Source organism: Nyctereutes procyonoides, unplaced genomic scaffold (genome assembly GCF_905146905.1).
Source record: "Nyctereutes procyonoides isolate TBG_1078 unplaced genomic scaffold, NYPRO_anot_genome, whole genome shotgun sequence".
NCBI lineage: Eukaryota > Metazoa > Chordata > Mammalia > Carnivora > Canidae > Nyctereutes > Nyctereutes procyonoides.
The window spans coordinates 52,134,059-52,151,729 of NW_026575121.1; the positions used below are offsets into that span (position 1 = coordinate 52,134,059).

General features: G+C 37.5%; 1 protein-coding gene across 3 annotated transcripts in view; it reads left to right on the plus strand.

The window, feature by feature from the left end:
- Nucleotides 1-17,671, plus strand: part of TPP2 (tripeptidyl peptidase 2) — a 67,606-nt gene that overhangs the window by 12,974 nt on the left and 36,961 nt on the right. For all 3 annotated transcript variants that reach the window (XM_055335911.1, XM_055335912.1, XM_055335913.1), the window contains exons 3-8: nt 3,490-3,585; nt 5,277-5,381; nt 7,998-8,122; nt 12,335-12,498; nt 15,513-15,667; nt 16,286-16,362. In XM_055335911.1, the coding sequence (XP_055191886.1) occupies nt 3,490-3,585; nt 5,277-5,381; nt 7,998-8,122; nt 12,335-12,498; nt 15,513-15,667; nt 16,286-16,362 (722 nt within the window). The remainder of the gene's footprint in view (nt 1-3,489; nt 3,586-5,276; nt 5,382-7,997; nt 8,123-12,334; nt 12,499-15,512; nt 15,668-16,285; nt 16,363-17,671) is intronic.

Genomic DNA, 17,671 nt, shown 5'->3' on the forward strand with positions numbered 1-17,671 from the left:
GGGCTTTTCATGTCTTAAGACTTCCTTTCTGACCCCAAGACCATGAAGATACTCTCCTCTATCATTTTGTTTTGTTTTTTGTATATTTTTTTGTTGTTCCTCTATCATTTTCTAAGAACTTTTACCATATTTCTTTTCATGTTTTAGAATTCACCAGAATTGATTTTAGGCTTGGTTTGAAACCTAAGAGGATCCTGGATTCTCTTTTCCATCTGAAAACCCGTTGCCCCAACACCATGTATTAAAATAAATCTCCCTACAAATTTTCAGTGCTTCCTTTTACTTTGCAACTTTTAAAATAGGGGTGATACAACTTTAGAGTATCATTTCCAGTTCTCTGTGTCCTTTGGGTATTTTTTTCTCCTTTATTCTAATTTTAGTAGCCATTTGGAAGGGAGCTTGGTGCTTTTTAAAATTCTACCACATTCAACTTGACTTTGGTTTTAACATCATCAGTATTCTTACATATATATAAAAAAAAATAAGTCCAGGCATAGTGAATGACTTGGCCAAATTTGGCCCTATATTTAGGTGCACTGGTAGCTACAGGAGTGTACTGGCAGTACCACGAGGCTGACAAGGCTGAAACATAGAGGAAAAAAAAAATTACTGCAATGGAACATTAATACTCATGATGACATTTGGCTTAAGAAAATGTTCAATTCGTTAGGCATCCCCTCTTTAAAAGAGTTAGGGAAAAGAGATGTAATTAGTAATGAAAGAGATTCTCTTTCTCCAAGAAAATCATAAAAATAGAACTGCCAGTTATTTTACCAGCAAAAGTGGATTTATTCAGAAATAGCAGAGAATTTCAGTCTGATACAAGCAGCCTGTGGCAAAATTATAGGCAAATCCCCACCCAGAACAAGGGAGAGGACCACTGTTTCCTCTAGAGGAAAGGGTGGAAGATGGGGGGCTGTTACAAACAGAAAGTCCCTTGGAGTAAACTGCCTGCTGCTCAGGTGGTAAATTAGTATCCATCAGTGAGATCCCTCTTCCTGGGTCTGCAACTGATGAGCGCTAGGGTGTGAGAGCACCCCCTGCTGGCCTCCAGACTCCATTCAAACCAAGATTCCTTTTTTATTAATTTTCACAGTAGTGCCCATGTAGTAAAACAGGTAACCACTTAAAATGGTCAAAATATAAAGCTTTGATTCATAAAAGAGACTACAAATAAGTTCATGTGTATGAAATACTCAAATAGGCAAAATGACATATCCCACAGCTGCCTCATAAAGTTACCTTTACTCAAATTTGGTTAACGCTGCATAGGAGACCCATGATTAAAACAGTTATTTAAAAAAAAAAAAACAGTTATTTTATGATTTTTTTTTAGTTTAATTTTTTGTAACCAGTCTGCCTTTACTGTGAGGAAAATAAGTAGTGGTGATATGAGAAGTATCTGGTTCTGGGGACCCTGCAGATTTTGATCTCATTTATATTTAAATGTAAATTATGTCTCATGGATTATTTTCATTGTTGTTATATATACTGTAAGGAATTGTGGTTAAATATATGTTAGCACCTGTTTAGCTTGCAGTTAATCAGTTATTCCATTTAATCCTTTGGCATTTCACAGCCTTTTATAATCTCCTTGTACAAAGAAGTTGCCACTAGCCTAGGGTTACAAACCTGTGTAGTAGGATGTCTGTGATGAAATAGCCTTTGAATTTGCCAGCTAGTGACTGCTTACTTTTTTGTTGTTGCAGTGCCATATTGTTGTTATGTCACAGGCTATAGCAGGGACATCAGAGTTAAGAATTTCTGTTCTCAAAAAAAAAAAAAAAAAAAGAATTTCTGTTCTCTAAGAGGTTGGTAAGTTTTGAATGAAAAGTACTAGTTTATATGCCAACTTATTTGAAATTTTGCATACTCCAGATGTCCATTTGATTCAGAAATGATTACTGACACATGCAGGCTTTTGATAGTTCAACCTTATGCTTTGTACCCATTTGAAAGATGTTTTTAGGGATCCCTGGGTGGCGCAGCGGTTTGGTGCCTGCCTTTGGCCCAGGGCGCGATCCTGGAGACCCGGGATCGAGTCCCACGTCGGGCTTCCGGTGCATGGAGCTTGCTTCTCCCTCTGCCTGTGTCCCTGCCTCTCTCTCTCTCTCTCTGTGTGACTATCATAAATAAATAAAAATTTAAAAAAAAATGAAAGATGTTTTTAATGATTATGGGTCCTGGGATTACAAAGAGTGTGAATATTCCACATTTTCTTGATAGACATTTGTGAAGTTGATTGATATTCAGTGCATTTGTGCAAAGCATAATGTAGGGAAGGATTGTTTTCTTCCTTTTACACACAAGGAAATACGAATCTGTGGGTGTCCCCTCTGGTTAGTGGCAGAGTTTGAATTCACAGCCAGGCTTACCTAAGTCACACTTCCATTATTGAAAGCTGAGTTTTTTGGTCTCCATGATAGAGCTAGATTCTACCTTTCTTTCACCCTTACTGTGATTTGGGCAAGCAATTTGATTTCTTCTTATTGCTTTGTTTTCTCCGTTTGTACACTGGGCATGCTATTTATATCATTCTGTTAATTAGAAACTTTTGAATACTTTTGAGATATTAAGAAAGACTATTATAAGATGTTATATATAATTAACATGATTTTATAGAACCTTTTTCTTAAAATCTAGGCATTATCCATGTTGATTATAGAGAATGCATTTCTTTAAATTTTTTTTTTAATTTTTATTTATTTATGATAGTCACACAGAGAGAGAGAGGCAGAGACATAGGCAGAGGGAGAAGCAGGCTCCATGCACGGGGAGCCCGACTTGGGATTCGATCCCGGGTCTCCAGGATAGCGCCCTGGGCCAAAGGCAGGCGCTAAACCGCTGCGCCACCCAGGGTTCCCAGAGAATGCATTTCTTAACAGGAAATCTGAGTCTTGGGATCCCTGGGTGGCTCAGTGGTTTAGTGCCTGCCTTTGGCCCAGGGCGCGATCCTGGAGTCCCGGGATCAAGTCCCACGTCGGGCTCCTGGCATGGAGCCTGCTTCTCCCTCCTCCTGTGTCTCTGCCTCTCTGTCTCTCTATGTCTATCATAAATAATAAATAAATAAATATTAAAAAAAAAAAAAAGGAGATCTGAGTCTTGTTGAGAGGGTCTAAAAACTGCTTCTCCTCCCAACTAGTTTGTCAAGTAGCTCTGAGAAGGGAGAGGTGATATGTCCTTGATCCTTGAGAACTAAAGATTATAGCAGTTTAATGAAGTAGCCTATGTTGAAAGCAATTCATAAACCATGAAGCATTGTATAAATGAAACGTATCTTAGGTGAACCATCTTAGGTATGGATGTGAAGAAAAGCCAGATAGATACTAAGTGGCACCTTAGAATATTAGAAATACTGCTGTAATATGCAACCTTGCCCATCCAAGTTGAGCCATCAGAAGAGAAATGAAATAACCTTTTTCTTTAGTAGTAAATCATTGGAATTGGGAAGCATTTAGTGAGTAAACAATTTACTTTTTTTTTCTACAGATTCCTGTGAGCTGGACAAATCCCTCAGGCAAATATCATATTGGCATTAAAAATGGCTATGACTTCTATCCAAAGGCGCTCAAGGAAAGAATACAGGTAATGTACAATCTAGGATCGATGACTTCTTCCTCAAAATTTTTTTTCTGCTGAAGAAAAGCATTGTTCGTAGGTTCCCACTAACTCTTAATTATTTTGGAGGCTGGGAGGCTTTCAGACAATGACTGCTTCAAGCTTCTGTTCAGTAGAATGCTACCTATTGCAAGTCATGGTACTTAATTTTGGGTACTTGGATACGTTTAGAGAATTTGAATACATTGAAATTATATTCAAGTTTTTGTATGTTTGTGTTTTTCTGGGAGTTGGGATATAGCTTTCATTGGATTTTTGAAGGCCCGCCCCCCCCCCCTTTTTTTTAACCTGCAAAAGGCTAAAGACTTTTTAAAGTCCTGGCTAACTTACTTATTCCTGGTCCTGTAGCTTCTATGACATTTTGTCCCATTTTTCTTACTGTTTAACCAGGCTTTTGACTCTGGCTAGTCATCATTCTGTACTAAGGAAAGAGTTACTCAGACCTAAAGCAGCTGAAGTATAGGAAACACATCTATCGTCAGAGAAATAAGAGTTGCAAACTGAGGAAGAAGGAGCTTCCTTTAAAACAGTGCTGCTGAGTCGACCTTTCAGTGATGGTGCAACTGTTCATTGTCCATTATGGTAGCCACTGGCCAGAAGTAGCTGTTAAGAACTTGAAATGTGACTAGTGTGAAATTTTAATTTTATGTAATATTTTAAAATTTAAATCTAAATTGCAACCCATGGCTCCCATATTTGCCACTACCACTTTAGAGGATTGCTGTAACATTAGTAGCAGATAGAGGTTCAGAGTTTCAACTCTAAAAGATAATGTGATCCTTGAAAATGAGCCTGATGTGTTAGGTCTGTGGGTGCTTTCGTCTCATTATAATACTACTATTTACTTCTCCAGGGGCCTGAACCATAAGAGCTACTCAGCATATTGCATCTTATAACCTTTATTTATCAGATTCTAATCATTCTGCAAAAAATAAAATTATAAAAAAAATGTATATAACTTATTGGATACTGTTTTATTTTAAAATGTCAGGCTGGAATACACATAACAGTATTTTTTATGCAATATGTAAAATTCCATCAACTGTATGATAAAGGTGCAAATTAACATGCAAACATAGAGAAAGTAAGTTAATGTCAGCCTCTTTAGCTCAGTGGAGTTGATTATTTTACTGGAAAGGATTTTTTTAAACTAGCAGACTCCCACTGGGTGGCGCTGTGGGCTAAAGACAGCAGCGATGAAGGGGGAAGACCAATTTCAGTTAACAATAGAACCCTGTCAAATCAGAGAGGATAGGGTAAAAATAAAATAAAATCCTTGCCCTCTCCTTGCTTGTGGCTTAGGGCAGTTTTCGGTTCCAGAAGGCCCAGAACACAGTCTTGGCTTTTATTGTAAATGACTGGGAGTTGACTCTGTTATCTGACATGCTATTATTTATTCTCAGATGGATTAAAATTGGATCAAAATACATTTGGATATTCCTGGTAAATGTGTTCCCTTAAAACCCAGGTGCAGTGAGTTAACTAGTTAATAATTGATCCATTGCTTTACCAACTTGATTATAAATGGTGTTTTAGTCCCTGTGTGAAAATGGTGTGGCCTCACAACTGATAACTAGGTCTGTATATAAATGACTCTCTGGGTTTACCTGAATATTTGTCGACCTCACCATAAGGTAATTTTTCTGTTTTTTTTGCAGAAAGAACGGAAGGAAAAAATCTGGGATCCTGTTCATAGGGTGGCCCTTGCAGAAGCCTGTAGAAGACAAGAAGAATTTGATGTTGCCAACAATTGCCCTTCTCAAGTTGGTGCTAGTCGCTTTTATTTTTTTTTTCGTTTTTATTTAAACATTACCATAAGATCATATTCTCACAGAGTTCTTAGAGATTTAATAGACTATTTTTTCACAAGTTTTAAGTTATTTAATTTTACTAATTTTACTTTTATTCTGAAATCAATTTACATATTTTTCAAAACTTCTTAAATTTTTTTTTAATTTATTTATTTATGATAGAGAGAGAGAGAGAGAGAGAGAGAGGCAGAGACATAGGCAGAGGGAGAAGCAGGCTCCATGCACCGGGAGCCCGATATGGGATTCGATCCCAGGTCTCCAGGATCGCGCCCTGAGCCAAAGGCAGGCGCCAAACCGCTGCGCCACCAGGGATCCCTATTTTTCAAAACTTCTTAATGAACATGCATATAATACACATTAAAAGTGCATAAATCCTGAGTATATAGTCATGAATTACTACAAAATGAATACTTTTTCTGGTACCTCTTCCTTATCATTGCTTTCTACCTCCTCCAAAAGTAACCACCATCCTTTTAACATTGTTGATAGATTTTTGCCTACTTGGAATTTGTAAAATGGAATCATACAATGTGTTCTTTTAGGAGTAGCTGTTTTCACTCAGTATTATGTTTGCAAGAGTCATTCATGTGTGGGTGTCATAGTAGTTCACTTTTGTTGCTGTATGATGGATGCACCACAATTCACGTGTCCGTCCATTCTGCAGATCAATATTTGCTTTGCTTTCAGTTCTTGGCTCTTATGGAAGATATTTTGACGGTGTCATGCATGTCTTGGGTGGGTTACAGAGTGGTAGTAAAAGTTCATATTCCCACAAGAAGAACTCCATTGTTCCATATCCTTAAATAGCTATTATATATATATATATATTTTAATATTTGTTTATTTATTTGAGAGTGAAAGTGTGAGGGAGTAGGAGCAGGGGCAGAGGGAGAGGGAGAGAGTCTCAAGCAGACTCCTTGCTGAATGCAGAGCCCTACACAGGGCTCGATCTCAAGACCCTGACATCCATAACCTGAGCCGAAATCAGGAGTCAGGTGCTTAACCGAATGAGCTACCCAGGTACCCTGGCCATTACGTTTTTTTTTTTTTAATTAGTTAATAAAATGAAGATAATGTCTTGGTTTATTATGAAAATAGTACATGCTTGTTGTAGAAACTTTGGATCACATGGGTGTACAAAGTAGCAAGTGAGAGCCTTCAAAATGCCAGTGCCCCCAGGGATGGTATCAACAGCTTGCTGTTTATCCTTCTGAATCTTTCTTTCTTTCTTTTTTTTTTTTTAATTTTATTTATTTATTCATGAGAGACAGAGAGAGGCAGAGACACAGGGAGAGGGAGAAGCAGGCTCCCTGGGTGGAGCCTGATGTGGGACTCGATCCTAGGCCCTGGGATGACACCCTGAGCCAAAGGCAGGCGCTGAACCACTCAGGCATCCCTGAATCTTTCTTTTAATGCATACATGTACTTTGTTTTAATCAAAAGTAGAATGGTATTGGTGATTCTCAACCCTGGCTGCATATTATAATCCCATGAAGAGCTTTAAACTGCCAATGCTTGTGCACTGGAGAGGAATTAAATCAAGGCCTTGCAGGAAGGCTGGCATTTTTAAGTGCTCCCGGGAGCTTTAATTAATGCACAGTTAGGATTGAGGACTCCTGGCCTGAATAAGTCTATATACACATTTAACTTGCACTTACTCTGTGTAGAGATTCCTCTTTAGCTGTGGAATTTTCTGTTAAATCACTGTCCTTCATTCTCTTATTAGACACATTAAGTGTAGTATTTTATGTACTACATATATATAGCCAATTTTATAAAAAGAGATCTGGATTTTATTAGCCATTTTATTTTGTTTACCAAAAACGTCTATATAATTGTTTTGTTTTTTCCTTTAAGGAAGAGTAAATATTGAACATGTTGAATAACTAAAAATGAAGTGTAACAAGATTTTTGGAACATGGGGAGATTAAATTGTATTTCAGTAGGACTCTTCAGGTGAATGTAGAGCAGCCTAATTTATGTTATTTTTAAAAAATCAGGTTGGAGTGTATACAGTTCTCATTTTTATGGACCAAAGTGGTTAAATAGCAGCTTATCTGTGCAGGTCACAAATATAGTATGTATTTAACTTACCACATTCTAAAGGACAGAAGATAATTCATTATTTCTCTTATTAATTTAGATTGTTAAACAGATTTAAATGGAAACAGTCCTTATAAAAAAATCTACAAGTCAGTAGATAACCTACTTTGTAGTAACTTTAGAGTTATTTTTGAAGATTAGTTGCAGATTATAGATGTGTGACTAACGTGTCTTGCCTAAATGATATCATCAACATGTAGCACAATGTCTTTCCCAAAGTGGGTAGAATAAATAGGTGAATGAGAGACTGAGTAAACGTAGTAGTATTTTTTAAATGTTTACTGTATTAATATCTGCATCGTTAAATTGAACTACAAGTTGCATAGGTATAAAAAGAAAATTTCCTTACATTTTTCTAGGGTAAAATGGCTTTACCATTGGTCGCATTGTGTCTTTGGCTGTATGTTAATGAACTTTTCAAGAGCGCAAAATGTACTAATATTGATATATGTTCTAATTGATTAGGCAAATAAACTAATCAAGGAGGAACTTCAAAGTCAAGTGGAATTGCTCAATTCTTTTGAGAAAAAATATAGTGATCCTGGCCCTGTATATGACTGTTTGGTGTGGCATGATGGTGAAGCCTGGAGGTAAACTTCATGTATTCTTCACTTAAAAAATTATTTTTATCTACTGAAGAACACTGAACTCCCAGAACTGTCTAGAGATTTTTTTAAGCGACATTAATAATGCTAAGCAGAACTATTTGAGAGCCATATTGGCTTTTGAGTAGTTCTGGATAAGCCCTGTGAACTTCTTAGTATCTTCGATACTAAACCTGACCGTTGCATGTTTTAAAGAAGCTTGTTTCATTAACCAGAAAGTAACTGTTAACCAGATATTTGGAGGTTAATCATCGGTAGACATAGAAATGTTCTGATTGGGGCTGGGCAATTTGGAAAGTAACTGCAAGAGAATGCTGCAGAGCATTTGCTATTAATGTTTTAAGGACAAATGAGTACAGTTGAGTGAAGATTTCTCAGATCGAGATGATGTAGGTAAATTGAAGTGAGGCAGTATAATAGAGTTGGGCAGAGCTCAGTCTCTGAGATGGAATCCTAGCTATGTGACCTTGAACATCATCTACACCTCTAAGCCTGTTTCCTTGTCCATTATTTGGGATAATAATAGCACCTTCCTAGAGGGTTTTGGGAAAATTAAATTTGATGTTTCTAGACATGGTATGCACTTGATAAATGTAAGCCCTTCCTGCTGCTGCTGCTACTGTTACTAATAATAATGATAGTTTATACCAGGTCACCTGTCACATAAGTTTGTCAGTTTCTTTCTCAGTGAATTTTACACTGCAGGTGTGTTTCTTGGAGTTGGCTAGTGTTTTCTTGCATTACTATCTGCCTGGAAACGAGAATATGTCCTTAATGCAGATCTTTCAGCCTACACATGTTTAAAAAGGGTATCTGCTATAAGTCAGAGACTCCTCCCTGAAAATTGAAATCAACAAGCAGTTTGTTTGTAGCTTGAGTCTCTGCTCATATGTAGAGGATTGTTTCCCAGGATGTGGCAAATAGAGAGCAAGATGCAGTGACTTGGTTATTTTTCTCAGGTTGTGTACATTGCAGTGCACCATTCTTAAGGAGAGCTTTCTTCCCATGGATGTAGGTACTAACTCATCTCTGATGATGAGCATATAACATTTTCAACTGAATGAGAAATTCTTGCCCTATTTGGAACTGAAAATGTTAATAAGATATTTGCATATGGCAACATTCCAATCCATATGATACCAAATACGCAGTTTGTTGCACGTATTCAGGTATGTTGTTTGCGTGTGTAGGTGCAGGTTTGCACACATTTGTGGACAGTTTTTTTCTTTGAAAACTTTGCAGAAAAAAAAACTTTGCAGAATGTTTGGATCATATATTTTTATAATATTAAAAAGCGTTCAGATGTATGATGTAACAAATTTGATATATCTACCACATGATATAGTCATTCCCAGTAATAAGCCTTAGACAAGTTTTAGTGTGAGAGAGGAGGCAAAGTTAGGGCTAAATACTAGATACAAAAGTGAGTGTAAGTAAGAGAATGTACCACAAGGACTTAAGTAGATAAAATAATCTAATATTAGCAGGAATTGAGGCACTGGGGCAATAGATGGTTTCATTTAAAATGTTTCTTACATGTGTTGAAAACATTACTAACTTTGTCCTAAGGAGAAGAAATTTGGATCAGGATGTCCAGGGTGCCAGTATATGTTTCCAAGATCTTTAAGGCAGTTGACAAAGCAAGGGATATACTGCAACAGTTTGTCAATAGGATTCTAAGATAGCTTTTGGAATTTTTGTACTGGAAATGAAACTTAATAAAGGAAATAAAAGCTGAAGTCACTGAAGTAACATTTTAGAAAATGTTATAATCCATGAACCATGCAGCAGAATTATGCTTTCAGGTGCTACTGGAAATAATTTTTGTTTGCATGATACTGTATACCATATGGGGCTTTGATTCTCCTACCCCATCTCAGAGTTAGATCCAGAATCTTTTGAGGAGAATCTTAGAGATCCCAAATTACCTAAGACGAAGGTAGGCACTATCATTTCAGAAATCCCAGCCATTTCTGAGAGGAGGTAAAGTGACCTCAGGTGCCTTGACTTTTGTTTTTGCAAAGACTGTTGATTTTGCCCTCCGGCTACACTTCTTTTTTTTTTTTAAGATTTATTTATTTATTTATGATAGACATAGAGAGAGAGAGAGGCAGAGATACAGGAGGGAGGGAGAAGCAGGCTCCATGCCGGGAGCCCGACGCGGGACTCGATCCCGGGACTCCAGGATCGCACCCTGGGCCAAAGGCAGGCGCCAAACCGCTGAGCCACCCAGGGATCCCCTCCGGCTACACTTCTACCATTAAACCCATATCTTTGCACATAGCCTGTTAACCTAATATAAGCGTACTCTTAAGTGTTTGTCAGGATGTATAGGATCAAACTCAATAGGGAGTAAAATACTGGTTGAGAAAACTCTTTATAAAGGATTACATGAAGGAAAGACCATTAACTGGTTTCTTTTCAGCAGTTTCTGACCTTGTTATCTCAGATTTCCTTTGAGTTTGAAGAAAGCTGTGGATTTTTTTCATAGAAAATTAGACATAGAAACGTATTACAAATGTTCGAGAATTTATAACCCCTCTGTCCGGCCCCACACACACATATACTCTCATCCTACCCATGAACCTCATTTCCATGTTCTCTTTCTGGTATTCTGACAGCTGTTCCTGAACTAAGCCAGCCACCTTCAGAAAGTTGTACCCTTGCACCATATGCATACGTGCTCTCTGTGGAATTGAGTGAAGTCACTCAATTTTATATTGACATTTTGATATAGTGCTTGAGTGTTGAGTCACTTCATACTCATGATGGTTACAGGAAACTGATTTGTGGAATATGTCACTGTATTTGCTGTGAGAATGTTGTTAAAGGTGTTGATTCCTTTGTTCTTTCATCATTTGGCAAATATTTGAGTACCAACTTTGTACCAGGTAGACTTTAGAGAAACTATTCCACGGACTCTAGATTCTGTGGAAGCCAGTGTGAGAACATCTGAGCCCATCTCAGAAGCATCAAGAAAGATTTCATTGAGGGATCAGCTCAAGTTAGCAGAGAGGGTAGGGACAGGGATTGAAGGTAAAGGGGAAAGTCAAGAGGATGATGGAGGAACTGCTAGGAATTTAGAGTGTCTAATGGGCAGGATAAAGAGGAGGAAGTCACAGATGGTTGCCAGGATGGATACTGGCCAGTTACATGCTTTTAGGAACCAAAAGTGTTACTCTGTTCTGCAAATGGGTAGGATTTGGTGAAGTACATTTTACCTGTTAACCTCACTCCTTATTCCATTTGATAAGCTCCTTGTTTTCTGTTTGACTCACTTTCCCCATGAGTGTTCAATCTCCTATATTGTATGTCTTTTTTTGGAATGCCCTAAATCATTTTGGCTGCACTGTTGATTGGTGTACACATAAAAACAGTTTTGGAGATCCTTCTGTGTAAACTATCACAGTTTGTTAATGAAACGCATGCTTTAGTCTTTATAATAAATGCCCTCTCTATACTAGTGGGCTTCTTCTTCACTGTAGCAATTGTGACTGACTTTAGCTTATTAAAACATAGTTCTTCTTATCTAGCAAATCTGCACAAAGGCCTAAAAGCTAAAAACATACTATTGACCTTGAAATGATGTGCATTCCATTTATGACTTTTATTTTAGATTAATTTAGCTTTAATGAGACTCTTCTAGTATTGGGAATATATATTTTAAAAATTACAGCAGTAATAAAATGAATAAAGAGCAAACAGGAGGACAACATAAAACTATGTATAAAGAGCTTTTTGTAAAAATAAATGTTTGCCTCATCCCCATAGCTATAATGGGGATGAGGCACATTATATAGTTCATCTAATTTCAAGGAGCCTGCACACACTGTTAGATTTATAAAACCAATTATAAAAGAAGCAGAAGGGAGCATAAGGCCTAGGCTATGTGTCATAATCATCCTGAACTAGTCTAAAGCTCTAGACTAAGCTTTGGTCTAATTTCTTAAGTGTCTGGAATTTTGTAATGGACAGTGTTCCTAAAGTCCTTTATACATGCCTTCATATAAAGGCTGGTTCCTTTAAGCTTCTTACCTAATCTTTACTGGTGACTCTCTAAAACAGAGCACTATAGACCTGACAGTTACTATGTGTGTTGTGATAAAATAGGACAGTAAGAAAGTACCTAATAAAGCATACCGCCTTATTTTTAGAAAGCCAAGAAAATAAATTTCACTATCTATTCTCAATTTCCAGAGCCTGCATTGATTCAAATGAAGATGGGGATTTGAGTACATCTACCGTATTGAGAAACTACAAAGAGGCCCAAGAATATGGTTCTTTTGGCACAGCTGAGATGCTGAATTACTCTGTTAATATATATGATGATGGAAACCTACTCTCCATTGTGACCAGTGGAGGTATTCTGTTTCAGATCTGCTAATTATAGAGAAACTTGGTGCGGTAGGGTGATAAATTACTAAAGCCATAAGGCAGTCTTCTAGAGAATTTAACTTAGCAATTCCACCTAAAGAACTAGGTATGGGATAATAAATGGGATTTGGCCCCCTTGGCAAGGTATTGTATTCTTTAAAGTCATAACCACATAGGATCCATTGCAAGAGTACAAGCATGGTCCAGCCACAAAAAAACCATCAACATAATTCATCTTATGAAAATTCCTTTGGGAGGAATTTTACTTCCACATACTGCCTCTTAAGCAGTTCACCTACAAGTACAAAGATCCTCATATGGCATTCTCTGTAATTTCAAAAAAGTTGGGAACTATTCACATACCCATTAGCAAAAGAACAGGTTAATTTAAAACTGTATTATTCATTGTGGAATATTATATAGAAAACAAAACGAATAAATCTACATATACCTGTATTCATAAGTCTCAGATACATGAATTTTAATGAAAAATATGTCGATAAAACATGTAATATTGTAAAACATGCCAAATAATACTACACAATATTCATGGATATATGTGTGTGATAAAAATATAGATGGGAAGGATCGGCTTCTGGATAGTGGTTATCTAGGGAGGAAGCAAGGACAGCTTTAATTCTTATCACCCCCTCCGCAATATTACTGAGTCATAATTGAAGTACAGTAAACTGCAGGTATATATACACAATTTGATAAGTTATGATAGATGTGTACACCCAAGAAACCATCATTACAGTCAAGATATGAGCATATCCATCACCCCTACAAGTCTTCTTGTCGTCTTTGTAATCCAGCTGTGTGCTTTCAGCCACAGCCCCAGGTAGCCCCTGAACTGCTCTCAGTCTAGACCCTGCATTTTCTAGAATTTTGTATTAAGTAGAATAGTTATGGTATAGAATTTGCCTATATTATGTTTATAAATTGTTCCTTACTGCTAAGTAGTATTTCATAGTGTGGATACACCGTGGTTTATTTATACATTCACCTACTGGTGGACATTTGGATTGTTTTAACATTTATGTATAAGTCTCTGTGTGCAAATATGTTTTTGTTAATTTGGACTGATATCTGTCCAGTCCAAATTATATCTGGTCCAGTCTAAATCATAATCTGGTTGGATTTGATAGGTACGTATTTAACCTTTTAAGAAACAGTGGCTGTATCCTTTTATACATGACCAGCAGACTGCAAGCACTTCAGAACTCCATGTTCTTGTCCATGTGTGGTGTGATCAGCCTGCTGACATATAAGCCACTCTGACTGGTAGTTTCCCTATTTTTAATTGGAAAGAAACAGGAAAGGAAGAATTGGTGACATTAGTTCCATATTCTTGTGTGACAGGAGTTGTCTAGAGCACAGGACTCTCAGCCCTGCAGCAGACAGAAGGGTTATGGACTCCCATTTCTTCTGGAGCTATGACGACTCTGTCGTCACCCAAACATTAGGCCCAGTACCAGTAGGCATTTATCATTGTGTTTTTATTATTTTTTATCTGACATTGGTGGGATATTTCTCTCTACCCATGTCTTTTTTTTTTTTTTTTTTTTTTATGATAGTCACACACAGAGAGAGAGAGAGAGAGGCAGAGACATAGGCAGAGGGAGAAGCAGGCTCCATGCACCGGGAGCCTGACGTGGGATTCGATCCCGGGTCTCCAGGATCGCGCCCTGGGCCAAAGGCAGGTGCCAAACCGCTGCGCCACCCAGGGATCCCTCTACCCATGTCTTTTAAGAAACTTTTTCACTTTTTTTTAAAAAAAAAAAGAAGCCCTAGCTGCTTTGTATTGTTTTGCTTGGCTTTATTGATATATAACATACTATAGAAAAGTATGCAAATCACAAATTATATACACGTTGCATTCTCACAAAGTAGACACTTCTGTTTAACCAAGTCAAGAAATAAAACATTGTCAAAACCCCATCATGTCTCTTCCTAAACACTAACCTACCTTCCATCTTCCCAGAGCTAATTATGGTCGTGATTTCAATCACTGCATTAGTTTGAACCATCCAATAATATTGCTATTTTTATAGGTCACAGATGATTAAATAGTGACACTTTCACATAATTCAACCCAAGGTGATATGTTTCCATTTATAAATGGAATATATAAATATATATAATATTATATATAAATGGATTATTCGGTATATATCCTTTTGTGTGTGAATTCTAAGATCAACCTTATTTTTGTGTGCTTCATCTCATAATGTTTAGAAGTAGTTCATATTTTTTGCTGTATAATATTCAGTCCATGAATGCACCGTGTATCCATTTACTATTGATGGATCATAGGGTTGTTTCAAGTTTTTGAAATTTGCAAGCAATGCTGCCACAAATGTTTTTGCATGCATCTGTGTATATGTGCACACATTTCTGTTGGGTGCATTTCTGGAAATGGAATTGCTGGATCATAGGGTATACCTGTGTGCAGCATTCCAAAATGCTGGTCTGCCTTCCCACCAGTAGCGTAGGAGTGAATGCAGATCTTCCTCCACAGTTGCTCTTGTCAGCTTGAGTGGCATACTGAGCTGTCTCATTGTGATTGATTTTCGTTCCCTGGGTGAGTCACAAAGTTGAACATCTTTTCATATGTTTATTTAACCATTTGGTTATCCCCTTCTGTGAAATGCTTTTGAAGCGTTTTGCCCATTTTTCTTCTGGGTTCTCTCTTTAGGATTGGAAAGCTTATTCTGGAAATAAGCTCTTTGTCAGTTGTGTATGTTGCTGATACTTTCTCTCCTTTGTGACTTGCCTTTTGCTTTCAGTGAACAGGATAGAATCCAGGGTAGCAGAGTAGTGTATGTAGTTCAGAAAGTTTCATTTTTTATAAATTATTGACGAGGTTTAAGATAATAATACATAGATGTTAAAGCGAGAGTATGTTTTTACTAGATTATTTTCATCATGCTTAATATATTGAACGGTTAAAACTTGGAATCTGAAAATATTTTATCATTTTCCTCTCTTTTTGCTCAAGGAGCTCATGGAACACACGTAGCAAGTATAGCTGCTGGGCATTTTCCAGAAGAACCGGAGCGGAATGGTGTAGCGCCCGGGGCTCAGATTCTTTCCATCAAGATTGGTGATACACGACTAAGCACAATGGAAACCGGCACAGGCCTGATACGAGCTGTGAGTATTTGTGAGGTATTGATTTAGAAGATCAGTGATGGATAATCTTGGATATTTTTAGGTTTATAAAGTGTTCTTGAGTTTACTAAGAAAACGTTGAACTGTATTTGGTATTCAGGACTTTGTCCTAAGAAGCAAAAATGCTTAATTCAGTTTTAAATTATTTTTATTAAAAATTATTAGGATAAAGTTTTTTGGAAAATATGAAAATATATTTCTCATTTCTACTAAGTCCCCTAGCACACTATTTTGAGATACTTTAAAAACCCTAAACCAATCTTTTAGCCAGCTTGCTCCATCATTCTAGGAGGAATTTAACTTAAGTCTGAATTTCATTTTCATGTATGAATTAGATTTTACCTTAACTTCAGTGATTTTAGAATTTAGTAAGAACCATTCCATTCTGTACATGCTAGTTATATTTTTTATTGACTACTTACTATACTCTGTCTCTGCCTTTTTTTTTTTTTGTTTTTCAACTTAAAAGTTGGAAGTAAGTATATATTTGGATTTGAAATAGAATATGATTGGTAAGAAACTGGGATTCCATGCCTTTATTTTACTGGCTAATCTTTTTATAAATTGCTGCCTAAACTAGATGCTTCATCTTTTTAATAGATGATAGAAGTCATAAATCATAAGTGTGATCTTGTCAACTACAGCTATGGAGAAGCAACTCACTGGCCAAATTCTGGGTGAGTGTTCTCAGATATTTGTGAGGCACAGACTTTAGCTGATGGAGAGTATTAAATGTTTTTATAACTGGATTATACACTATGAAAACAAGCATTCCCATGGTAAGATGGTAAGTGTGTATCTCGTGGGCCCCTAGCCTCCGTCCCCACGATCCTGTCTGTGATGTTGTGATTCCCTCCTAGCCAGATAGACTCGCCGGCCCATCCATCATTACAGTTCCTCATTTACAAGCAGCCTGAACTCTTCCAGGGGTACTGACCTGATAGAACGCTAGACTTGCTGAAACCTGCTGATCTCTTCAGTGAGCCCACCCGACCTGATGAACTTGGTGAACACGAACACTGATACTGATTTTAAGTTCGTGACCAAGAATCTCAGATGGTCACTCAGCATTGCCTTCAATTACCTGCATTTACTCTTTCACTCCTCTATGATCATTTATATCTTCTTTTCTCCTGAAAGACCTTCATTGATGTTCCTTTCTTCCTTCAGCTGATGTTCTCAACTCTTCCTTTCCCAGAGAAGATACAAGCCTTCAGAGGGAACTTCTGCCCTTCCTATACCTGACCCCACCTTCTCTGCCTCACCTTCTTGTGTAATGAATGAAGTGCTGGGTGCAGGGTTGCCTGAGTGGCTCAGTTGGTTAAACATCATACTTGGTTTTAGTTCAGGTCATGAGATTGAGCTCTCTCAGTTGGGCTCTGCACTCAGCACAGAGTCTGCTTGAAATTCTTCCCCTCTTCTTCTCCCTCTGCCTAACTCCCACTCCTACCCTCCACCCCCTGCTCACACATACACATGCTCTCTTACTCTCTTTTTCAAATAAGTAAATAGATATCTTTAAAATTTCATTTAAAATTTACTTTTTAAGATTTTATTTATTCATGAGAGACATAGAGAGGCAGAGACATAGGCAGAGGGAGAAGCAGGCTCCCTACAGGGAGCCTCATGTGAGACTCCCTCCCAGGACCCTGGGATCATGCCCTGAGTTGAAGGCAGATGCTCAACCATTGAGCCACCCAGGTACTCCACCCCACCCCACCCCCCAAAAAATGTTAAATAAGTGAAGTGCTCAGGGTTAAAAGTTACTCAAGCACTTGCTATCTGGTTCCCATTTCCTTTACTTAAAAATTGCTCTCATGTTCCCTCTCTCCTTTCCTGGATTAATATTACTCCACAGGCATGCTTTAGAATCTGCTGGCTTTGAAACAAACAGACAGATCTCTTCATTTCATACTGCTTTCCCTCACTTTTCCAGCAAAGCTCAGTTGGTTGGTATATTCATCATTTCCGAGGCTCCTCAGTGTA